The sequence below is a fragment of the Schistocerca americana genome, chromosome 1 (genome assembly GCF_021461395.2).
Source record: "Schistocerca americana isolate TAMUIC-IGC-003095 chromosome 1, iqSchAmer2.1, whole genome shotgun sequence".
NCBI classification, from domain to species: Eukaryota; Metazoa; Arthropoda; class Insecta; order Orthoptera; family Acrididae; genus Schistocerca; species Schistocerca americana.
This window is the reverse complement of record NC_060119.1, coordinates 515753761-515781222: the sequence shown is the minus strand read 5'-3', so window position 1 is coordinate 515781222 and position 27462 is coordinate 515753761. Positions and strand designations below refer to the sequence as shown.

Sequence of the window (27462 nt, the reverse complement as noted above, 5' to 3'; positions counted from 1 at the left end):
GTTATAGGCTCGCTCATGTTACAGTACTTTCTGTTTTATTAAAATAGACTTTCATTGTAAGGTTACCATGGTAAGCTGAATTACAGTTCTTAGTTGTTGGCAACAAACACCAGCTGTGATAGATACGACCCTGGGGAGGGTTTAGTAGTGCACAACATCCTTACTGAGCCACCAGCTGAAAAATATTATGTTCACACTGCCCTTTGCCCGAGGAGATATCTTTTCTTATGGCTCTGCCATCAATTTCCTATTAAGTAGTTAACATAAAGACGTCACAACTCGACACTAGCAACAATACTGCATAGGAATTCTCAATGAGCAAAATGATGACATTCAAGCTAAAATGCAGTAACAGTCACCCCTTTGATTTTTGTTGCTTTCAGTTAGAGCCTGTTGTCGTCCTACACCCGACTTCTGAACCTTGTCTACTGAATGCAAATGGTGTACTACAATTAAATGATCACAGTTCACCACATTTGTGACTTCCTGAATGCAGAAAATGAGTCATGACAGAACAAATGTCGTTTCTTGAAACAGTAAAATCCTTTTCTAACATGATTTGCCCAAAAGCACTCACTCCATACACAGTTTAAGTGTTCCAAGTTGCCTTGTTGCCATCATACTTCTATTAAGCCCACGCCAAGCAATATCTTTCAAATGTTAGACTTTTTCCACTTGTGACTCCATTTTACACTTCTTGAACAAAGTTCATAAGTTTTGAGCCTGCAAAATCCAATATGAAACTGAAAGATAAAAGAACTTCAAATTAGAAAATGACAGTGATAAACACAATCCTAGTACCACATTTAACTGGTTGTATGACGTCTGATGAAGGTGGCAAGCGGCATGCAGCCGGTAGCCAGCTGCCGGGGACCCCAATAGGGTAAGGAAACTACCAAGCATAAACTTGGTCTTGACATAGCCATGACCTGTGTGGTGGAATTGTTGTGATTTCCAGTATTACAGGTGGGTTAGAAAGTAAAGGGAATTATTTTTTAGCTCCATCTCACTGACTATTTTTGTAGACAACTGAAAAGTAATTTAAAAAAGAATAATAATAATAATGGAATGGATTGCACATCCTCTCACAACTTTGTGGCTACATTGCATGACGTTTACAGCTAGATCACTGGCAGTTATAACCTTGCAGCTTCTTCAGGAAAAGACAACACTTTCTCCAGACACTTCCACATTCTAGAGTGTTGCCAGATCATGCATATCACCGGGCTTAGAATTCTAAGAGGTAATTGACTTTACTGGCCACCTTAAGTGAACGACTCAGACTTAGCCTCTGTGGCGGCTGGCTGGCAACCTTTATTTTGTTTACGACTGTACACAGCTCCAGGTGTATGACCGCTGTAAAGTTGCAGAAGTAGTGAGAAGACAATGGGCATTTTGTTCATTACAATCAATACAGCAGTCAAAGGAAGCAAAGGATCCCAGGTAGGAATACAGCATCCGTGGCCCATGGACACAAGCCTGTGGTAGACAGACAGACACAACAAACAACACACACACTCACGCGAGTGCGCCCACACACACACACACACACACACACACACACACACACACACACACACACACGACATGTGACAGATTGTCCACAAGTCAGGTGAAAATGTGAACTGTGGACCGCCAAATACAAGCCCTGAAGTCAGCCAGCAGATGGCACCAGCTGAAAGGCACAAGTTAAGCTCCTGGCAGCATCAAGATTACGCGCAGCCCATAAGCCTACAGCTAGTGAAGGCTATGTCTAGTCGTAGCAGGCTGGGTGAGTGGTATCAGGTTGATAACTGCCATGGAGTACCTCTTGGTGCTGACTGCAGATGATAGCAGACATTGCATAGGAGGGATGGGCTGTATTTATGGTCATTCAAACCCACCCTGTTGTGACACGACATTTCATACCAAATAGACTGTGGATCGGTGCTGTCCAGGCTTAGTCGTCGTGTAATCCATATCATCACTGTGACACTCTGGACCCCGTACAGTACTGTGTCAATAGTTTTCAGCCCTTCAGAAGCAATGGGGGCTGGACATGTGGTAACTAGTCTCACTCTACGGCCAGGACACTCCTGTCAAGTTAGCGCGGCCTCTTTACAGCTTCTTGAATCAACACGGAGACAGCTTTCCATTTGCTTGGCCACAAGTTACACATGCCAAGATGAAAGGCATTGGAATAAAGGTTGTTAAGTGTTTGTGTAGTGTGTATCTGAGGTGGGAAGTGGGCACTAACCCATATTTACTCAGTGACTGTGGGAAATTGCCTACAACACACATCCAGGCTGGTCATCTAACAAATCTAACCACCCCTCATCATTAGTCCACAATGTAGATACGATTGGGGGCAGACTTGCCTGTCTGGATCCTGGAAGTGGTGTATTAACTTGCTCGGCTATACGGGCATGTTCGTGTTTCAAAAACATTTAGAAATATTATTTTGATGAAACACTCACGTGAAAATTCACATTCTCCACTTTCTACGTTAATTGAGATAAGGGCTCAACATTGTTAGGAATGCTGAACAGCAACTGTATGTCTTAACAGAGTGTTCCAAACATACAATCATAGATTAAGCACAGCAGCAGGCCTAACCTCAGTTTCACCAAATGACATGCTGTCATTTATTATGAACTGTGGCCTTTCTGACAGGAAATCAGGAATCCAGTCACACAGCACAGATGATACTCTATAGGCATGTAATTTGATTGGAAACCACTTATGAAGAATGACGTCAAAATCCTTTAGGATATCTAGAAATATGATAAGTCTTCTACTATTTCCTCAATCCGCTGAGTCCCGTACAGATATAAACAAATATAGCTTTATAATAGAGGGAAACATTCCACGTGGGAAAAATACATCTAAAAACAAAGATGATGTGACTTACCAAACGAAAGCGCTGGCAGGATGATACACACACAAACACACACACATATCCATCCACACATACACAGACACAAGCAGACATTCGGCCCAAATATAGCTTTAAAATTTTTTCACACAATTATCTTTATTATCATAGTAAACAATTAATAAAAGAAGAAACTGGTAAAAAGTAGACACATTTATTTTAAGGAGGTGGTCTCACTTTGGAACCACTAGGACATACAGTTTTCAACCACCCATCATTTCATGTGACATACTTGAGAGCAAATTAGCATTTTTCCTAGAAATAATACCACATCTCAAAACCTCATTGAATTCATAATTCACAAAACAAATTATAACCCCAAATAACAAGGAAAAAGTGAGCCTAAAAAAATAAATAAATAAAAACAACAAACTGCATATTGTCTCAACGGTTTCATTTGGACTGCTCATAGAAGCAATAGTAGAAACTCAAATTTATGTTACAATAAATTTAGACATACCTAATTTCACTGTCAATGGATTTCTCAATATGACAATAATTGTAATTACACATTAATACGGTGGACATGCCAATTCACAAGCCCTGGACCTCTGCAGAAGTGTCAGCTTGACACTCTTGGACTCAACAGCAAAGCAGTGGTGTGTGGTGTAGTATGTGGTGTGAGAAGGGATGTTCACTGACAGATTATTTGTTTTGTTTTGCTTTATGGCGCAAAAAACAACTGGCGTCATATGAAACCATGTCAGAACTAGAGAACACAAACACAGAGAGGAGTTCAACGACTATATATCAGTCCGAATTGACAGAAGAGAAGATAGGTAAAAACAGGCACATGGAAAAAGGGCTAAAAAAAAAGACACCATACAGAAACGGAGGTCCAAAACTAAAAATTAAATGGCCTTCGCCATATTGCTTCAGTGGATAAAAAGTAAAACGCGGTCGACAGCCCATGCCTCATTCGCTAAAATGGCTGATAAATCAGACGGCAAACCCAAGCTGGAACGTAAATGGTTAAAAAAAGGGCAGTCCATCAGGAATTGGTGGACAGTTAAAATTTGGGCACGATATGTACAAAGTGGTGGGGTAGAGCCACTTAGCAAATGACAATGGCTAAAAAGGCAGGGCCCAATATGCAGCCGAATTAAAGTAATCTCCTCCCGGTGGGAGGGCCAAGAGGAGGTTGTCCAAGGTGCTGGGAGAGGCTTAATAAGCCAAAGCTTATTCCTGTGAAGGGAGGAGCATTGGTGATGCCAAAGGACACCACCTCCTGACAGACGGCAATGCAGTGATCGTCGGAGGGAATATAGGTACTCGCGGGCTGAGGCATGAGGACTGCAGCCTTGGCAGCAGCGTCAGCAGCCTCATTTCCTGGCAGCCCGACATGACCAGGAACACACAGAAACATGACACTGGCTCCACCAAGAGTGAGCAAGTGACAGTTTTCCACTGCACTAAGGGATGGGCAGTGCACAGTGTATATAAACTTTGAAGGGCACTGAGTGAATCTGAGCAAAGGGCACAATTAAAAAGCCTGTGTCGCTGGATGTACTACGTGGTCTGATGCAGGGCAAAGAGCTCGGCTGTAAATACTGAGGAGTGTGCCGGAAGCCGATATCGAAAGACTGGGGTGCCAATGACGAATGCACACACAACCCCATGGTCAGTCCAAGAGCCATCAGTGTGTACTATTGCAAAGTTCCATGTAAAGGTCGTGAAATTGAAGGCGATAGGCCAAGGCTGGAGAGTGTCCTTAGGAAGCGAATGAAGGCCAAGGTTAACACTGGCCGCTTCACGAAGCCCAGGTGGTGAAGGGTTCACACCCACCAGGAAAGTCACAGGTACTGTAAATTTAAGCCGCAATAAGAAGTACGGAAAGCGCACTCCAGGAGGGAATAGAGAAGAGGGACAAGCCCCATACTCATGATCAAAGGAATCATCAAAGAAGGAGCCATAGGATGGGTGGCCACGCATGGCAGACAAACGGTATGCATACCTGCTGAGGAGAAAGTCACGGTGGTAGGACAGTGATAGTTCAGCAGCTACAGCATACAGACTCTCAACCGGTTAGTGTAAAAAGCACCTTGGCCAAACAGATGCCACGGTGGTAGTGTTGAGACAGCATACGAGGGATAGGTGTGCAGACGCATAAACAAAGCACCCATAGTCAAGTTTCTAACGGACAAGGGACTGGTACAAACAGAGGAGGGTGGTTCGATTGGCACCCCAGTAAGTACCATTGAGGACACATAGGACATTAAGGGACTGCGTACAGCAGGCTGCCAGGTAAGATACACGGAAGGACCAAGAGAGTTTCATATCAAGCATAATCCCCAGGAATTCCGTAGTTTCAACGAATGGAAGGGCAACAGGCCCAAGATGGAGTGATGGTGGGAGAAACCATTTGCACTGCTAGAAATTCATACAGATGGTTTTGTCAGTGGAAGAGTGAAAGCCATTGTCAATGCTCCAGGAGTAAAGATGATCAAGACAGTGCTGAAGATGCCACTCAGTGGGCCATGTCCATGGAGAACTGCAATAGATGGCAAAATTGTCAACAAAAAGGGAGCTAGAGATGCCTGGTGGGAAACAGGCCATTATAGGGTTAATGGCAACAGCAAAGAGGACGACACTCAGGACAGAACCCTGAGGCACACCATTTTCCTGGATAAAGGTGTCCGACAAGGCAGAACCCACATACACCTAGAAAACTCGGTCTTGTAAAAATGTCCGAAAAAAAAAACAGGGTATGCACTCACAGAAGCCCCACGTATAAAGAGTACGGAGGATACCAGTTCTCGAGCAGGTGTCATAGGCCTACTCCAAATCGAAAAACACGGCCACAGTCTGGGAATTCTGCAGAAAATCATTCATGACACGGGTAGACAGAGTAATGATATGGTCAACAGCAGAACGCTGCACTCGAAATCCACACTGTGCACTTGTTAGTAAATGGCGAGCCTCGAGCCACCATTCCAGCCGGGCATGAATCATATGTTTCAACACTTTGCAAACACAGCTGGTAAGAGATGGGGTGGTAGTTAGAAGGAAGGTTTTTATTCTTACCGGGCTCAGGTATGGGTATGATGGTGGCTTAACGCCAGCGTCCACGAAATGTGCCTTCTGCCGAGATGCGGTTGTACATGTTAAGCAGAAAGTGCTTGCCCACAAGAGAAAGGTGCTGCAACATCTGAATGTGGATGACGTCTGGCCCTGGGGTGGAGGACTGGGATGAACTGAGAGCATGATCTAGCTCCCCATAGTAAAGGCGGCATTGTAGCACTCATGATTTGGAGAAGAGAAGGGTATCGCTCGAGCCTCCTGCACTCATTTCTCACGGAGGAACGGCAGGGTAGTACTGGGAAGAGCTTAAAACTTCCGCAAAATGGTGGCCCAAGGTGTTGGAGATAGCAATAGGGTCCACAATGACATTGTCAGCTACTGTCAAGATGGAAATTGGGGACTGGATCTTGGTTCCAGAGAGCCGTCAGAGGTTGGCCCACACAACAGAGGAAGGTGTCGAACTGTTAAAAGAACTAGTGAATGAAATCCAGCTAGCTCTTTTGCTATCCCGAAGAACGCAACGTCACTTCGCATGCATCTGTTTATAATGAATGCAATTTGCCTGCATAGGGTAGCGGTTAAAAAGGCGGAGAACATGTCTCCATGCGCAAATTGTGTTGCGGCATGCCTCAATCCACCAAGGGACTGGGACACGATGTGGTAAAGAGGAAGTGTGGGGGAGGTTACATTCTGCAGCAGCAACGATAACGTTTGTGAGATATTCTACTTGGTCATCACAACTGGGGAAATTTCATTCTTCAAAGGTCGCCAGGGAGGAGTAAAGCTGCCAGTCAGCCTTAGGAAGCTGCCATTTAAGTGTGTAGGCAGATTGGACAGGAGTCAGCAAACGGATAGCACATGGGAAATGGTTGCTTGAGTAGGTGTCAGAAAGAACAGACCATTCAAGACGCGGGGCAAGCTGAGCAGTGCAGAAGGATGGGTACAAATGGGAATAGGTGTGCAAGGAGTCAGAAAGGGAAGTGGGTGCTCCAGTGTTACGACAGAAGAGGTTAAAATGGTCAGCCAAGATGGCACCTCTCCGACATGTCCTGGGAGAACCCCAAAGGGGATGATGCGCATTAAAGTCACTGAGTAGCAAAAAGGGGGGAGGTAGCTGCCCAATAAGATGAAGGAAGTCTGCCCTGGTGACAGCGAAGGATGGGGCAGATGTGTATGGTACAGAGGGAAAAAGGCAGGTGTGGGAGGAAAAGGAAAACTGCAACAGCTTGAAGATTGGTAGTCAGGGAGATGGGTTGACTATGAATGTCATCCCATATGAGCAGCATGATGCCCGCATGAGATGGAATGCTGACCTCAGGGGGAAGATCAAAACGAATCGGTAAGAAATGTGAAAGCTCAAAGTGGTCATAAGAGCACAATTTCGCTTCCTGAAGGCAGAGTACAAGGGGATGTTGCGACGCTAAAAGCAGCCGTAAATCCTCTTTGTGGGACCGAAGGCTGTGAACATTCCATTGGAAGAGAGTCAAGATGATGAAGAGATGTAGGGGTGTCACCTTGGAGGCTGCCGAGCGACAGCTGGGGAAGAGGCACTACTACAGGGCACAGAAGTAGGAGGATCCTGCTCCATGGGGTCCACAGAAGCATAAGCTTGCTTGTGCAGCCAGTCTGTGGAATCCAACGCACCGGTGACACGGAGGCTGGCCAGGCTAAGGTACCACGTGGCGACACCATCAAAGAGGATCTTCGAGGTGGCGAAGGAGAAGGCTGTTTGCCTTTGGTGGACTTCTTCGAGCCTTTCCGGTTAGATGAAGACTCGGGCGTTGTTTGGCTGGAGCGACAGACGAAGTCTTCAAGGGAGTACTCCTTCTGTCCTTTACGGCCTACCGGTTGTGTAGCTGGTAGCTTCGCCCCTTGAGGTGAGAGTTTGACAGCTTGTTGCACAGCTGGATGGCGATGCTACCTTGACACTGGATGATTTCACAACTTCAGAGCTGAACTGGAGGGTGCATGTATGCATGACCATGTCATTCATGGAGCGAGGGGTAACAAGAACACAACTGTAGGTACCAGACAGTAGAACACAGGGTTTGCGACTAACCAGTAACTTGCAAGTGACTGGATAAGGCACCTTTTCCTTTACCCAGATCTCTTGAACAGCTCGCTCATCAAGATACTCTGGACAATCCCGAGAGGAGGCGGCATGGTTGCCATTGTAATTGATACAGTGGGGAGAAGGAGGTCGACAGTCGCCCTCGTGCGCATCCCAACCACAGGTGACACATGTGGCTGGGTGTCGACAAGACCTTGTAGTATGGTTGAAACAATGACAGTAGCAGCACATGGGGTTCAGAATGTATGGCCAGACAGTGATAATTTCATTGCCTGCATTGAGCTAGGATGGAAGTACCACACTATCAAAGGTAAGAAAGAGAGTGCGGGTGGGCACTAAGGAGGAATCTACCTTTTTCATTACTTGATGGACAGCAACGGTACGCTAACCAGAGAGGTAAGATTGGATTTCGGCCTCGGTTAGACCATCGAGCAGCCTGGTGTAAATTACACCACAGGAAGAATTCGAAGTTCTATGGGCCTCAACACAAACAGGGTAATTGTGGAGAAGCGAGGCAGCAAACAGTTGTTGTGCTTGAGAATCAGAAGTGGTCTCCAACAGCAAAGTGCCATTCCGCAAACGAGAGCAGGATTTCACAGGGCCAGCAACTGCATCTACACCTTTCTGAATAATAAACAGATTTACTGTGGCAAAGGACTGACAGTCTTCAGTACGTGAGACCACGAGGAACTGTGGTGAAGTGGGGAGGGTCTTTGAATCATAGCCTCATTAAGTTTATATTTTGTAGATGTTGAGTGGGAAGATGATTGACTCATTGCAAGGAAATCCCCCATGATTGCCAGCGTCTCTGATGGCATGCTCCTTCCAACTGGGAGCCCCCTTCACAAGGGGGGTGCACCCGCCTTAAGTGATTGTTCAAACTTCAGGTCACACCTCCTGAACACCTGACAGAGGGACCAATTGGCAATTCGGGAAAGTTACAGTTCAGGCAATCGCCCCTCCCTGGGCCTGGCCTGTACCAGCGTGTTTGTGCAAACCCTATCTGTCGACCCGGGGCTGGGGATTACATGTTACCCAGTCACCTGTTATGTGTCAAACACATGGGCCACCCTTCAGGAGCGCACAGAGAGGAACAAGAAAAATAGAGGATCCTCAAATGCCGAAGCGCGGAGGAATGAGAGGAGAAGGGAAAAAAAGAAAGGAAAAGGGAGGGAAAAACAAAGGCGAGACTGTTCGCTCATCAGCGACAGTATGCAGAACATTCCCAATAATAGACCAGACATGTTTCCCACGGGAGGGGAAAAAGAATAGCAAGAGGATAGACATGCAGCATGGAAGGGAAAAAATGCTGCAAAGGCTGGGGGCTCGTGGTAGCCAAGCACAAAGCCGCCAAATAGTGGCGAGCCCCCTGGAGGGTCACTGACAGATGTTGACAATTTTAAAGTAAAATGAGGACCCTCATCCTAATGTGATATAATTCTATTTTATGTTATAAACACCACAATTATTACTGCTGAGATATTTTAGTGCTGCAACTTCATAAGCTACATTTTACAACCTGATGATGAGAGCACTGCATCCCAAAACACACAGAAATATGGTTGAATGCTGCCAATTATTACTGAAAAAACTTAAAGATCATTATCTCACATCCATAAACAATAATATTAAATTGCTGGTGCCAGACGAGGCACTGAGATTTGTGTATAAATCTAAAAATCTAAGAAGTAAATTGCTGAAAATAGACACAAACACAGACTTCAATAAAGAATGCATGAAGAACAGTTTTGTTCCAAATTGCACTAAGTTAAAACTGTGTGATACCAGGTCATAAGCAGGTCAGCTAGCTTTTGAAAAAGCAAGAAAGATTTGGGTACATGCTGAAATTAAATTCTGTCTAAAAAGAAAGACTTGGCTAAAAGACAAACAGTTCAGGTACAGAGTGGAATTTAAGAACGTACAGTATTACCTCAGACTGTACGGGAAGATTTGAGAGATGAACTTCATACAGAAGAAGTTTATAAAGAAAGAAGACAACAAGATGATAAAACTGCATAGACTCAGCATTAATAGCAATGAAGTTATGAAGCAGCAATAACAGAGTTTGTTGTCTTTCAATTTTTACCTGCAGATGATTAACAAAACTGACATTACATTTGGTAATGGGGACTAGAAATGTTAAATGAAATTGCCAAATTAAATAATAATGAAATCAGTCATGGTGGTCGTAAGTTGCTAAACATAGTAAATACAGAATTGCACAAGTGAAACAATAATAATAATCATAACACTAAAGCTGACCACTTAATCATTGACTCTAGAAGTGAAATGCTTAGTGAAGAGAAGGCCATCACCACAAGAGGAGAGAAGGGGAATATTGTCATAATACTACAGGAGGAACAAAACATTGCAAAGACTTAAGCATTTTTTACCAAAAGTGTCACTTAAGTCCCAAAGCACTTAATAGCAGACTTCCAAGCTAAACTAAAACATATACTTCAATGCACTCGTTTCCTGGTAACAAACGCAGAAAAAAAAAATGCCTTATTATGACCCACTTGTGCCCGAATTAAGATTACAGCTCAAGATACATAAGAAACACCATCCAATTCGTCCAATAGTAAACTAGGGTAACCCAGGGAGCTACCACCCATTGCAGTGACCATTGGACACCATCAGAACCACTGGCAGCTGGTCACCCTTATGACTCATCTGTTTTTCTGCTTCTGCTACCGCACCGTTTGACAGTCATAGAGACACACTACGACAAAATCTGTTGTGCAGTATGTCCGCGCAGGTTTTCCTCTACCACTATCTGCGTCTGGATCCACTATGGCCATCTATGTATGTGGCTGTCACAAGGCCCTCAGTCTTCTTCGTCTTAACTCACAATATTATGCATGGACCATTCTTTCATAAAAAATCAATTTGCTATTATACTGAACTATTCTTGTGGCTTATTATTTTGGACTGTGCGCTACATTTGTGACACTTATATTGAACTTTTAACTGTAAAGTATATCAGTTGACTGACTTGCCATATTATTATTTACATTGTAAGTTATAACATACAAGGTGTGATTAAAAAATAAAGGGAATTTTTTGTTTTTCTTGAAGAATCTTTATTTATCATCAACATCAACTTTGGCCTCTTCAAAGTAATCCTCCTCAGATATAATACGCTCGCGCCAGCACTTTTTCCAATCTTGGAAGTACTCCTGAAACTCACTTTTTGTTATCGTGTTCAGTTTCTTCTGTGATTCTGGTATTTATCTCATCAATGATGGCAAAACCACATCCTTTCCATGGTTTTCTTCAGTGTCAGGAAAAAACAGAAGCTGCATGGGGGCCATGTCCAGCAAATACGGTAGCTGAGACAACATAACAATTTTGTTTTTTTGCCAAAAACTCATGAACAAACATTGAGGTGTGAGAGGGAGCATTATCGTGATGCAATTTCCACAAGTTCTTTTGCCACAATTCTGGTAATTTTCTTTGGACTACTTGATGCAAATGGAGCATAACTTTCAGGTAGTACTCTACTGATTGAACGATCATAAGGCAGAAACTCATGATCCAATATCCCATTGTAATTGAAGAAAACAGTGAGAAGAACCTTCACATGTGATTGAATTTGTTGAATGTTTTTGTCTTGGCCCTTCTGTCAGTTTACATTGGGGCAATAGGGTCTTGGTTTTGATGTCATGCCCATGTACCCACGTTTTGTCACCTGTTGCAACTTTCTTCAGAAGTTCTGGATCACTACCAACTTTACTCAGCAATTCCTGAGCGATGTCTGCACAACACCATTTTTGGTCAGAATTCAACAGTTTCACAACACACTTCAATGTCTTCAACATCTTCTCAGTTCTCTTTGAAATATTTATACCACTTGTAAGCTTTTGTCTTCCTCGTGATATATTTGGCAAAAGCCACCGCCAACATTTCGAATGCTGCACTGCACTTAATTCAATTTTTCAAGCAAAATTTAATGCAAATGGTTTAATCCACATTTTTCTAAAGTAAAAATTTGCCGGACACTTGAAAACAAGTATAACATTTTCAACTGTCAACAAAACAGTGGAAAATGCAAACATACATCAGGAACAAGTATATTAATAAGATAAAAAGAATTAAAATTTGGATGTATACGGCCCACAACATTAAAAAAGTCCCATTACTTTTTGATCATACTTGGCAATGACAGTGATCGAACATAGTGTTACACAGTGTTAACAGCACAACATCAGCTGCCATCATGCTTGTCCACGGATGTCAATTTTCAACAATTCTTGCAACAGCAGTTGGAAGGACAAAAGACCCAGGAGGCCTTCTTGGCCCTATTACTTACAACTCAACTCAGATAGTTACACATCTGCCATCATTCCTGCCTACAAAGACACTGCATTTAATGTACTGGACCCTGCAACTGTTAAAGTACTCTTTTTGTCTTGGATTCCAACCCAAACATATCGGCCGTTTGCAAGCTTGCTAACACCTCCCCCCACCCAAACCCCTTTCATCGAACAGACCCGGCTTGATTTTGATGAGATGCGCTCTCCCCATTTCCGTTGGCTCTCCCCATTTCCGTTGGTGCTGTCATGTTACATTGTCACAAGTCCAATTTCATCAATATCAAAAACAGCTCAACCACCCATGGGTAGCAGAACTACAGGCACTCAGTAGAAAGTACTATTTCATTACTCCCAATGCTAAGGAATCACATGTGGAGGTTATGATTCAGGAAGCTATAATTTGTGTGGTCCCAGACTTGGAAGTACATCAAAAAGGTTACTCAAAGCCAAAGCTGGCTGTCATTTAGAATCTTGGGAAGCCGTGGTGGCCGTTACTTCCAACCTGGATAATTTGTACAGCTGAGCAGACAAGGAGGAAGTAATTGTTACAGAATGTAAACAAACCTCACTCTGACTCCGCTTCAAAATCAAGTGACGAATTCTCGGTCCCTTGACAGGTACACACTTCCGCTGTGTGCAGATTGTTTCCACGAGAATTCCCAGGATAACTGGCCAGATAGGTGGGCATAATACATCAATTTCAACAAAGACGGACATCTCACTCCAGTATGTCGAGCCTCTGCATTTCGGCGCTCCCCTCAGCAGGATCACATGGATATTGGCGTAATCACTTCAGGCTGTCAAAACACAATGGTGGCACGCATGAAATTGTTCATTACACTTGCGATGTGCAACACAGACATTCAACTACAGACAGACACTGGAGCTTCAGCTTCCCTGTTGACCATTCCTACATACCTCTAGATCAGTACACCGTCGTTAGAACCAACTGCTTGCCGCCTAGAGATTTAATACAAGCATCAGATTCTGCTGAATTAAATGCATTTTGCTGTCAAGAGAGCAATAAGTGAAGCCTTCAATGACTACTGTAGCCAAATATCATCAAATTACCTTTCACAAAACCCACAGAAGTTCTGGTCATACATAAAGGCTGTTAGTGGTACCACACTTACTGTCCAGTCACTCATAGAGTAAACTGGAACTGAAGTTGAGAGTAGCAAAACAAAAGCAGAAACGCTTAATTCTGTTTTCGAATGTTCCTTTATATATGAAAACCCAGGAGTATTACCCCAACTTAATTCCTGTACCACTGAAAATATGAGTGAAACAGATATTAATGTCAGTGGTGTTGAGAAACAGCTGAAATCATTAAAATTGAACAAAGCTCCACACCCCAATGGAATCTCTTTCAGATTCTGTACTGAATTTATGGCTAAGTTAGCACCTCTTGTAACTATAATCTAATGTAGATCCCTTGAACAAAAAACCATGCCCAGTTCTTCAAAAAGGCACAGGTCACTCCCGTCTACAAGAAGGTTAGCAGAAGTGATCCATCTAAGTACCATCCAATATCCTTGACATCAATTTGTTGTAGAATCTTAGAACACATTCTGAGCTCAATCATAAAGAGGTCACCCTGAACAGAATGACCTCCTCCATGCCAACCAGCACGGATTTCCGAAACATAGATCATGTGAAAACCACTCCCACTTTTCTCACATGACACGCTGAAAGCCATGTATCAATGCAGCGAAGTACATACAGTTTTTCTCAATTTGAGAATGTGACTGAACTGACAATTTCTTGGTAGAGGATGTAGCATGTTATTTTGGATGGAAAGTCATCAACAGATGTAGAAATAACTTTAGGCATACCCAGGAAAGTGTAGTAATGAACTTATGGACAATATTAATATTAACCTCTGACTTTTCACAGATGATGCAGTTATGTACAACGAAGTACAGTCTGAACGAAGCTGTACAAATATTCAGTCAGACTTTGATAGATTTAAAAGTGGTGCAATTATTTGCAGCTTGCTTTAAATGTCCAAAAATGTAAAATTGTGTACTTAAAATAAATAGTATCCTATGAGTACAATATTAGTGAGTCACAATTGGAATCTATAAACTCATACAAATACTTGAGTGTAACACTTGATAGGAACACGAAGTGGAATGATCACATAGGCTAAAATAAACAAATAAAATAAAAATAAAAACTAAAAAAAAAACTCTGCTCAAACAGGCCATGTAGGCCCAACAGTTCCAACCAGCTCCCGTGTCATCCTCAACACCCAGGTGTCACTGGATGCGAATATGAAGCGGCATGTGTTCAGCACATCACTTTCCTGGCCGCATGTCAGTTTATGAGACCAGAGCCACTACTTCTCGATCAAGTAGCTCCTTCATTTGCCTCACAAGGACTGAGTCCACCCCGCTTGCCAACGGCACTCGGCAGACTGGATTATCATCCATCCAAGTGGTAGTCAAGCGCGACAGCACTTAACTTTGGTGATCTGACGTCACCCGGTGTTACCACTGCAGCAAGGCCATTGGCATCACAGAGGCTAGTCATAGGTAAAGGAAGCAGCAGATTCTGATTTATTGGTAGAATACTAGCAAAAGAGCAATCAGTGTACAAACTAGACTGCTTACAAATCACTTGTGTGACCCATCCTAGAATATTGCTCAAGTGTGGGGGACATGTACCAAATAGAACTGGCAGGAGATAGTGATTGTATACAGAGATGGTCAGCACAAATTTACAGTTTCCCCATGCTCCATATTGAATGGACTGGGAAAAAGCCCTAATAACAGGCACAGTGGGACATACCCTCTGCTATGCACTTCACAGTGGTTCGATGAGTATGGGACCTCACCTTCCTCTTAGTGTAGTGGAAACACAGCACTCTCTTTCAGCTTAGATGCATATTCTGCTTTTGGATTTGCTAGTGACAATTCAGTGGACCTTGTCTCCAACCACATTTCCTTTAAGGAACTAGAATACATTTGTAATGAGTGCCCATACATTTTTTTCCAGGAGCCTGTGGGGTGTGATAGGGTGGCAACAATTTCATAGCACACATTATATTAAAGCTATTGGTGCACCCTTTTTTTCTTTCAGGCATGGCACAGTAAAAGACAAGTTGGACAGGTTGACAAATCTTGACATAACTGAACCCATCTGTTAGTGAGTGGGCAATATTGTCAGTGGTCATGAAGAAAACCTCGGGGTAGCGATTTTAAGATCAGAGTAGACTCAAAGAGTGAAATAGACAATTATCCAATTCCAAAGTCCGAACACTCTTCACTCTGCTTTCGGGTGTGCTAAAATTGATCTGACCAAAGCTATTTGCAGCTTACTCTTGACAAAGAATACCAAAGCTATTAGTTGTCAACATGCCACACAGCCTTTATAAGGTTAGGCATTTCATTTTTGGCTTGGTCATTGCCCACTGCCATTTTTTCAACAATTCCTCGAACAATTGCTTATGGATATTCCAGGATGCATTAATTAATTATGTGATATTGTTGCCATTGGTGACACAATGGAAGAACATTTACAGAGCTTTAGGAAACTGTTCTGTACTCTACAGACTGCTGGCCTTAAATGTCATCTCAAAAAATCCAAGTAATTTCAACCATCTGTCATATATCTTGATCACATCATCTCTCAAGGTGGACTTCAGCCTACGAATAAGCCTGTGGAAGTAGTGATCACAGAACACCAACTTGAAGGAGCTAGTTTTTCCTCAGGAAGCTGATTTGGTGTGGCAAATTCATTCCCAATGCTATGGAGACTTCTCATCTGCTGAACAATCTCAGGAAGAAAGGTGTCTCATTCTCCTGATTGGCAGATTGCAAATAGGTATTTCAGATCCTCAAACAGACCTTATTCTTTGTGCTTTACCTACCTCTTTCCAGCTGGAGAAGCAGCTGGTGGTAGCTAACAATATGTCTGAAAGGTGTTTGGCACCGTAATGTCAATGGACCTGAACAGCCGACTGTGTACACTTCCAAAGTGCTCAATGTCACACAAAAGACGTACTCTCAGATTGAAAAGGAAGAGCTCATGATCACATTTGCATTAAGAACATTCCATGTTTTTCTCTACAGCACCAAGTTCCACTTAATCACTAATCATAAGCATCTGATATCATTCTTTGGTCTGGCTACTAAGCTGCCCAACTGAAAGGCCCATCGGCTCCAGAGGTGGACCCATTTTGTTATCAGATATAACTATGACATACATTTCCGAAAACACTATTCAGCATGCATATGCGGATGCCCTGTCGTACCTCCCAATACGTTCCGATCCAGAATTTGATAAAGACAAGATCGTTTGTTTCCAATTAGAAGATGAGGCCCAGTAAGCTGTGGGCCCCTTGGCACGTGCATCACTAAATCCTGCAAGGACGGCTGGACTTGATCCCTGGCTAGAACTCTAGCCCCCTATAGCACTATTTTCACCTCTGTCATACGCTCATTCTTGTACATAGCATTATTTTGCTAACAACAAACCATAGCTCTCCACGGGTAGCCCTTCAGGAACCCCTTCGGCTAGATATCCTGCTTCTACTGCACCAGGGCCTTGGGATGTAACTCATACCAAGATGCTAGCCAGGCTCTATCGCTGATGGTCCAGAATTGACAAGCAGACCAGGCAGCTGATATAAGATTGTCATAAATGTGAAGCACGCCTGACAGTACCTCATCAATCCTCCTCGCACTGGCCTGTCCACTCATAGCCTTGGGAGAGGATTCATCTTGATTTTGCTGGCCTCTTTCTGGATGTCACCTGGTTGACAGTCACTTACTAAAGATTTCACTACATTGACAAATGCCATTCTGCCAATGCGGAGGCAACTATTAGGGCACTCCCCAGAATTTTTCACCATAGACGGCCTTCCTTGCATGACTGTGTCAAATAAAGGGCCACAATTCTGGCAGCAGCTTTTTGACATTTTCTGCCAGCAGAAAGGTATTCAGCACACTGTGTCACCACCTTTTCACCCTCAACATGACCTGCACGTACTTTCAAGACCCAGATGAAGATATTTGTCAGCGAATCACCTACAGACCCTTCTTTAAAGCATACAGGTCTACCCCAATTGGAGAGAAGTGTCCACTGGAGCTCCTCTATGGCCACCAACCTCGCATGCTCCCGATGTCAACTCTAGCTGTGCCGTCCCCCACCACCATCTCCACACTTCACACAGGGCACCTGAGTGTGGGCATGAGGTTTCAGCCATCAGGTTGAATAGATCCTATTGCCCAGCAGCAAAGGGGTGCTGTGTGTTTACTTTGGATGCAGGAGACAGGACAATGATCTGTTATCGAAACAAACTCCATCTATTGAGGGAGAACTGGGAGAACTGACCACAACTGTCCCCGATCACACTCCAGGATGGTCTTTAAGGCGATGCCACAAAATGTTCCTTTGCTTCCGTGTCTCTTTTTCCCATGCCAGCTTTCCTTCCTCCTTATTCACAACCTAGAATGCCGCCCCAGCAGAAACACTGCCAGACTTCCCCAAACAGCACCTCTGGCTGAAGTGTCCTCACACTTTCAAGCCAGATGTGAAAATGAAGTGCCCCCTAGCACCCCCTCCACACCACCACGATCCTGTTGCCATTGCCAAGCAGGTACCTTCTGGCCATTTGCCACCATCCTGTCCGACCGGAAGCGTGTCGAGTCTGCATACCCCTCTGATGCTACCGTGGACTTTGGTTTTGCCCGGCATGCTCTTTGGTGTCCTGGCAGGCACAAAGCCACACTCTGTACTGTTGCTCTTCAGCCCCATAACAGGGAAGGACTGTGGTAACCCAAGTGGCTAACACTACTTCGCCAGGCATCAGACACCGTCTATATCACTGCCTCCAACTGACCACAGTTACGACTCTGCTTTTTAGCGTGTGTTACCGCAGGCTTTGGACACCAGAGGGAGACACTGCTGCAAAATCTGTCGCACAAGATGTCCTAGCACCACATGCACCAAGCTTCACTTCTGCCATTTATTTATGGGCCTGCTACAAGTTGCTCAATCTTCTTCATCTTCGCTCCTAGTACTGTGCATTTGCTGATTTTTCTTTTGAACTGTGTATTATGCTTGTTACTCTTGTGTCAAGCTTTAACTGTAAATATATCAGGTGACTGACTTTCCACATGATTATTTATGTTCAGAGTTACAACAGAACTGTAGAAACACCCCTGCATGTAAGATAACTAGTCTCCTCAATCAAATTCTTACGAAAGTTATGCCTATGACAACAACTATTCATCAGTGACCTCTCTGTTTGGTTTCAGTGGATGTTAAGAATTTATACTCTAATGTTTGGCTTAATGAAATGATAGATATTATCAGAAGATGTTTCCATAAATACAGCAAAATTTCAAGACAAAAGACAATCAGGTTCATTTAACTTTTACAGCTGATTACAAGTTTTAACTATTACATTTTTAATTGTAAGTGTTATATTCAAGACAATGGTTTAGCCATGCAGTCAGCATTTCAGGGACTACAGTTGACATTTTTATCAATGATCTAGAAGATGAGGCATTAAGTCTGACCAAGACATTATGGATAAAGTTGTTTATCATAAATGTTATTTTTGGAAATTTGTGGTATGATCCTATGGGATCAAACGGCTGAGGTCATCAGTCCCTAAGCTTACACACTAATTAATCTAACTTAAACTAACTTATGCTAAGGACAACACACGCACGCGCGGGCACACGCACACACGCACGCACGCACGCACGCACGCACACACACACACACACACACACACACACACCTGAGGGAGGACTCGAACCTTCGATGGGGGCAGCCGCACGAACCATGACAAGGTGCCCCAGACCACACAACTACCCCGCGCATCATATAAATGTTATGTAGATGATACTTTGTTCATTGCTGACGATTCTGATGAAGATATTGATGAAATAGTAAAAAAACTTCAACAAATTACTGTGGAGCACAAATTTGACAGCAGTTTACAATCCTTGATTTGAACATTAAAGAGCAGGGCAATAAGCACACATTTACCATTTACAGAAACTGAACAACAACTGATGCTGTGATTCCTAATGATTCAGGCCATCCATAGGTTTATAAAGAAACAGCCTTCTGCAGTTTAGTATTCTAGTGCACAGAGCAGCCAATACGTCAATGAGTAGGAAGGGTAGAGAGATGGAAATAAACATCATCAAGAAGATAGCAGATAAAAACAGTTACTAAGTGGACATTGTTCATAAATTGCTCTGTAAAGGTAATAGGCACAGAAAGAATAAACCTAATGCAGAGAAAGTGAAAATGATCATGATGGCACAGTGTGGAAGAATCTCACAAAAGATCACAAACATTTTTAAATTGTACGGTGTTCAAATAGCATTCCAAATAATTCAGTGAGTTATAAGCTGAAGCATGATGTCAGTATTAAGATAAAGAAGTTCAAAAGATCTGCAGCTTATAAAATTCAATGCATATCCTGTAGTTCAAAATATATTGGACAGATGAAGAACATTTTTGATCAGACATTAGGAACATAAAGATGCATTCAGATTAAGTAATTATAGCAAATCAGCTGTTGTGAATCACATATATGAAACAGTCTATCCACTGAAGTGAATAGAAGAAGACTTAGAAATCTTGCGCATAGAAAAGAAAGGGAGACAACACAGCAATATTCCGAATTCAAAGTGAAAGACAACGAAATGTTATTTCTTAGCAGCACTGTAGAATTATTTTAGGACTGGTACATGATTATAAATTTCTAATACCTCAATGATGGAACAGCTAGAGACCGAAGATTGTAGGCTTCGGAAATGAAGAAAAGGAGATGATTATTAGCACATCATTCCCAATAGTTACAGTTACACTGTAACAAAGTGGACAGGGCCTGTTATAGTGGGTGGTGTGAGAGGAGGGGGTGGTCACTGATAGATGTTGACAATTTTAAAGTAAAATGAGGACCCTCATCCCAATGTGATTTAATTCTATTTTATGTTATGAACATCACAATTGTTATTGCTGAGATATTTTAGTGCTTCAACTTCATGAGCTATATTTTACAACCTTATGATGAGAGCACTGTATCTCAAAACACATTGTTGAGCTATGTGTAGGACAGAAATATGGTTGAATGCTACCAATTATTACTGTAAAAACTTAAACCATTACCTCACATCCGTAATGGATAATATAAAAAAAGATGTTTACGGGCAGGAGATTGGAAGGACCAGGACGCTTTGCAAGGACAATTTCCATCAATATAATTCAGAGCAGCTTTTATTTAAGAGGAAAAGGTTGGGGGGGGGGGGGGGGGGGCACAAGTTGTAAAGCATTCCTTAATGTCAAACACATTGTGCTCAGCAGCATGCTCCACCACTGGGTGGTCATCTCTCCTCTTTGGCACAGTTTGACAGTGCCATTCATCTGGGCGGCTGGTTGGTGGCCATGCCCACACAAAAGGCTGCACACAAGTTACAACATGATGAACCACATTATTTCACAGATTTGGTAGGCAGTGGGATATCGCACTGGGAGCAGTGAAATAAGATTGTGCATAGGATGTTCCTCATGTTTTTGTTGAAACAAGTGATGAAATAAATGACTTTCATTCAGAGAAATTTATTTTTGTACTGCTAAGTAAAATGTGAAATACTTAGTTCTTACACTGACATCATCAGTTTTGCTGAAGACCAAAAGCTTCATCTGGCCATAGAAACCAAAGCAGAGTCAAAATATATAAACTACCAATGATGTTGTGCCATCTCCACATGGCTGAAATAAATTTGCTTCTGACAGCAGGATATCAAATAGTGCAGCAAATTTACTAATTTCTTACACTGACCTGCAATAATCTAGTATATAAAGCTTACTTATTTACTAATTTCTTTCACTGACCTGCACACCGCCATCCTGCAGAGAAATGTGACAGGTCACACACACACACACATACACACATACACACACACACACACACACACACACACACACACACACACACACACACACACACAAAGGTGACAAAAGTCATGGGATAATGATATGCACATATACAGTTGGCAGTAATATTGCACACACAAGGTATAAAAGGACAGTGCATTGATGGAGCTGTTATTTCTATTCAGGTGATTCATGTGAAAAGGTTTCTGATGGGATTATGGCCGCATGATGGGAATAAACAGACTCTTTTAATGTGGAATGGTAGTTGGAGGCAGATGCGTGGGACATTCCACTTCAGAAACTGTTAGGGAATTCGATGTTCCAAGATCCACAGTGTCAAGAGAGTGCCGATGATATCATATTTTAGGCATTACGTCTCACCAAAAACAACACAGTGGCCAACGGCCTTCACCTAATGACTGAGAACAGCAGCGTTTGTGAGAGTTGTCAATACTAACAAACAAGCAACACTGCATGCAATAACTGCAGAAATCAATGTGGGATGTACAATGAATGTATCAGTTAGGACTGTGTAGCAAAATTTGATGTTAATGGGATATGGCAGCAGACGACCAACATTGGGTGCCGTTACTAACAGCAGAGCATCGCCTGCAGTGTCTCTCCTGGGCTTGTAACCATATTGGATTGGCCCTAGAGAACTGGAAAAGTGTGGCCTGGTCACAAGTCCCAATTTCAGTTGGTAATAGCCGATACCAGGTTTCAAATGTCTTGCAGACTCCACAAAGCCATGGACCCCAGTTGTCAACATGGCACTGTGCTAGCTGGTTCTGGTTCCATAATAAAGTGGGCTGTGTTTACATGGAACAGACTGGGTCCTCTGGTCATTGAATGGAAATATTTATGTTCAGCCACTTGGAGTCCATATGCAGCCATTCATGGACTTCATGTTCCCAAACAATGATGGAATGTTTATGGACGACAATGCATCACATCATCGGGCCACAGCCATCCATGACTGGTTTGGAGAACATTCTGGAGAAATCAAGTAAATAATTTTTCCACCCACTGAACATTTGTGGGATATAACTGAGAGATCAGTTCATGCACAAAATCCTGCACCAGCAACACTTTCACAGTTGTGAACGGCTATAAAGGCAGCACGGCTCATATTTCTATGAGGGCTTCCAATGACTTGTCGAGTCCATGCCGTGTTGAGCTGCTGCACTACACTGGGCAAAAGAAGGTCCAACACAATATTGGGTGGTTTCCCATGACTTTTGACATGTCAAATACTAACCTGTGTTTCTATTTCCTCTACAGTATCATCTTCAGTAAACTGACTTGAGGTTATAATAAGTGGATCACCATCTTCACAGATTAGCTGATGACTGGAAGCATCGTTTGAGCTAGTATTCTGCAACAATTCACCAACCAATTTTTTACAGAATTTTTTCTAGATACTGCATAACTTAAGACAGTGAATCAACAAAAACGATATCAAAGGCTCCTGAAAATGGCATGAAACAAAATGATGATGATGATGATGATGATGATCATGATGATGATAACAACAACAACAATAATAATAATAATAATAATAATAATAATAATAATAATATTTTAGAAAATTTAAGAAAATTCTTTATAGAACGAGCAGAAACTAGCAAAATACACAAAGCAATCACTCATATAAATACATCGGCTACACCATTGCAATTTTATAACCACTTCTACAACCCTTTAGATCACATAACATCAACAGATATGAAGAAAGAAAATTGGAAAAAGAAAACACTACATGACAAGCACCCGTATCATCTAACACAGCCACACATCGATCAAGACGCATCCAACACATGGCTAAGAAAAGGCAATATATACAGTGAGACGAAAGGATTCATGATAGCAATACAGGATCAAACAATAAACACCAGATATTACAGCAAGCATATTATTAAAGATCCCAATACCACAACAGATAAATGCAGACTTTGCAAACAACAAATAGAAACTGTAGATCAATACTAGCAAATACAGAATACCCCAGAAGACATGACAATGTAGCAAAAATAATACATCAACAACTTGCCATACAACATAAACTAATAAAACAACACATTCCCACATACAAGTATGCACCACAAAATGTACTGGAGAACGATGAATACAAATTATACTGGAACAGAACCATTATAACAGATATAACACCACCACATAACAAACCTGGCATCATACTCACCAATAAAAAGAAGAAATTAACACAACTAATCGAAATATCCATACCCAATACAACAAATATACAGAAGAAAACAGGAGAAAAAATTGAAAAATACATCCAACTGGCTGAGGAAGTCAAGGACATGTGGCATCAGGATAAAGTTGACATTATACCAATTATACTATCAACTACAGGAGTCATACCACACAATATCCACCAGTACATCAACGCAATACTGCTACATCTAAACGTATATATACAACTACAGAAATCTGTAATTGTTGATACATGTTCAATTACCCAAAAGTTCCTAAACGCAATGTAACATATACTGTACAGTTAAAAGGAAGTCACGCTTGATCAAGGTCCGCATCACTTTCCATTTTTAACCACACATAACGTCTGAGAAAGGAAAGAATAATAATAATAATAAAAATCTTTCAAAGAATGAACAAAAGCTACACCGTAGTAAATGTACAGTCTCTAGTCATTGTGGTAAACGAAAAACACTCACTCAGATGGAATAAATAAATTGTGGGCAACTGGAAGACATCATCTGTAAAATTCTAGAGAAGCATACAGGCTTTTAATACACAAATTGGTAAAAAGAGAAAATTACAAAACACTGTTGCACAGATCCTGTTCACTGTACAACAAATCAAAATGTGGAAAGCAACATATCAAAATGGGGAGAGAATCTTACAACTTTGCAAGGAATTCAATCAAATCATAAAATCAATTTTCTCCCAACAATTGTTCAGAAAACAGAAAACTTGGGATATTATCAAACCCCAACTTTTGTGAGTTCCCAACAGATCATGCTATTGGAAAAAAGCAGATCCAAAAAGCCAAACCCCTAAGAAATGCAAGCCTCAAGTCAGATCACTATCTCTCAAAGAAAGGTTCAGCTTCTTCCAAGGAACACCATGAGGGGTCTTCAGAGAAAAATCAACATGCTCTGTACAGAAATGCTCAAGTCTAACAAAAAGTTCATCCAGAAACTGAAGTTGCAAGGACCATATAACCAAGAGCAACTACAAGAAACACTAACCAAGAGAGCTAACAAACCTGCCACACTAATAAAAGAAACATCCATGGGGGAGGGGGACAACGACGACGACACAACAAAAGTGATTTGATCTTGAGCAAAGACAGCTTACATGGCGGAAATGGAACCACAGAAGAACCAGGACAACCAGACAATATTCCTGGACTTGAGCAAACTCGCTACCAAAGCTAATCGTGGGGTAAAACATGAATTACCAAGAGCTCTGTGGATGCTGTGTTTGGACATGAGATGAATTACCTGTTGTTCATAAACAATTAGAACTCGCCCTTAGCACTGTCAAGTGATTGAATGTGTTCGGAGGGCTCCTGAGAAACATAAACCAGATATGCTACAGGTACCTCTCATACTGCCTCGTCTCCTTTACAGGAAGTAAAGGATCTGTCAGCATTTATCCACTTGAACTTAGCTGCATATCATTGATAGATCTAAGGGCATTGTAACAAAGAGAGCAAGTCCCCTAAAAAGTCTGAGGTGTTGTCTTCCACTGAAACGGAAACAGACCCAGCAAGACATATTTTTCTGTTGGCAAGCCTATTGTGTCCTACATCATGGGGAATGAATGGTAGGGACTTAATGGTGAATAATTGAACCTTTTAGTGAAATGACAGCAAGCAATGGGAAAGACCACCTTGTGCTATCTATGTGTATGTCTGGCAACCTCATTGAGGAGACTGTTCTGACTGCCATTGACAGAATACGCTGTAATGTGTAACTAATTGTGGATTGTGGTGCAATGCATGCTGTCTGGGCTCCAAACTCAGACCTGGATCATTCCAGTGACTGGCAGAGAATGCAGAGAAGACCAGCCTTGCTTGCGGAACTGCAGGAAAGCTCACAGTCTGCAGCTTTCTCCCCAGAATTGATTGTGGCTCCCTGATTGTAAGTTGAGTTTTAGACTTGAATCAGAGACTTCTAAGGTTCTATGAAAAGCTGGGCTGTGACTTCTTAGACTTACATCATAGAGCTGAGAACTGCAGGTTATCCCAAATGGGTCAGGGGCTGCTACCCAGGTAGCTGACTGTACACTGAGTACACACAAGGGTTTCTTAGATTAGGCAACTCTTCCTTCAATTGAGAAAATGATAGCTGTACAAGATTTCTAAGAATTGGCACGAGATCCAAACAATTGTTCCCATAAATGAGACTATTAAAATCCTAGTGACCAAGTGTCGAACTATTTGCAACAAAATGGCACAGTATGAAGCACTTTTAAAAAGCAGTGACGCTTACATAATATTAAACCATGGAAAATCCATGATGGAATGTAATAATGAGTATGGCTTAGCTGCCAGAGGCTCCAGTTGTGTGTGTGTGTGTGTGTGTGTGTGAGTGTGTGTGTGAGAGAGAGAGAGAGAGAGAGAGAGACAGAGAGAGAGAGAGAGAGAGAGAGAGAGTTGCTTTTGCATGTGTTTATGTTTGTGTGTCTGTCACTTACTTTTGACAAAGGCCTTGATGGCTGAAAGCTTATACTGTGACAGTCTTTTTGTTGTGCTTATCTGTGACTCAGCATCTCCATTATATGGTGAGTGGCAACTTTCCTTTAAATAATATTAGATACAGAAGACTCACTAAAACCCAAAATAGGATAGGCCGGTGGGAAAAGGAAGGGGTGTATCCATCACAGACAACAAGAACCTCAAATTCACCAAAGTGGAAACTGAAGATGCATGTGAGAGTGTTGGGGATAAATTTATAACTGGATCTTTCTATCAGCCACCAGAACTATACCCAGAAGTAACTGAAAAATTCAGAGAAACACCCTTACCATTAATACATATGTTTCTCAGTCTTGCTGCCATTGATATTACTATCCAACAATCCACTGGGGCCAAGACACCCAGTCAAACAATTGTAAATGCCTTTTCTGAAAACTTCCTAGAATAGATAATTCAGGATTACACTCATGAAAGAAATGCTTTGGATCTAATGACACTATATAGACCTGACTTGTTTGAGGAATTCTGCACTGAACCTAGTATTAGTGACCAAGAGACAGTTGCAGCAACAACAAATACCAATGCACAAATGACAAAATAAATAGAAAATAAGTTGAAAATGTCTGCTTGTGTCTGTGTATGTGCAGTTGGATATGGGTGTGTGTGCGAGTGTATACCTGTCCTTTTTTCCCCCTAAGGTAAGTCTTTCCGCTCCCGGGATTGGAATGACTCCTTACCCTCTCCCTTAAAACCCACATCCTTTCATCTTTCCCTCTCCTTCCCGTGGGTTGCGAAAGCTTGAATTTTGTGTGTATCTTTGTGTTTGTTTGTGTGTCTATTGACCTGCCAGCACTTTCATTTGGTAAGTCACATCATCTTTGTTTTTAGATAAAATAAGTAGAAAGATTTTCATGTTCAGAAAACTAGATAAAAAAGCAGTAATGTCATATCTCAACAAGGAACTATCTCAATGAGCAACTTGAATATTTAGCTCTGGTCAGAAGCATCTGGAGGAGTAAAGAAACTTCTAAAAGAACAGCAATTACTGCACAATAGGTGTAAAACTATGTGTCAGGCAATACACATTAAACAAAATATGTTTGGCAATACATGAAGCATTAAAAGAGCACCATTCCAGAATCTTATTGAAAGACATCTCACAGAACCCAAATAAATTCTGGTCACCCGTAAAGGCTGTCAGTAACACCAGTCTTAGTGTCCAGAGATCATGGATGACACAGGAACTGAAACTGGGGGTAGCAAAACAAAAGTTGAAGTGGTAAACACCATTTTCAAATGTTCTTTCACAAGGGAAGACCCAAGAGAAATGTCCCAGTTTAATTCTCACACCACTGCTAAGAAGAGTAACATAGATAATAGTGTCAGTTATGATGAGAAACATCAAGTATTGCTAAAACTGAAAAAACAAAAAAAATCTCCAGGGCCCAATGGAATCCCTATCAGATTTTCTACAGAATTTGCAGCTGGCTTAGGGTATATTTTAATCATAGGAATCACAGATCCCTCAAACAAAAACTATGACAAG

General features: G+C 42.1%; 1 protein-coding gene across 1 annotated transcript in view; it reads right to left on the bottom strand.

The window, feature by feature from the left end:
- The window catches only part of LOC124605167 (protein BANP-like), a 194381-nt gene that overhangs the window by 73476 nt on the left and 93443 nt on the right, over window positions 1–27462 (bottom strand). Inside the window, exon 6 of the mRNA XM_047136663.1 lies at window positions 22491–22607. Coding sequence (XP_046992619.1) covers window positions 22491–22607 — 117 coding nt within the window. The remainder of the gene's footprint in view (window positions 1–22490; window positions 22608–27462) is intronic.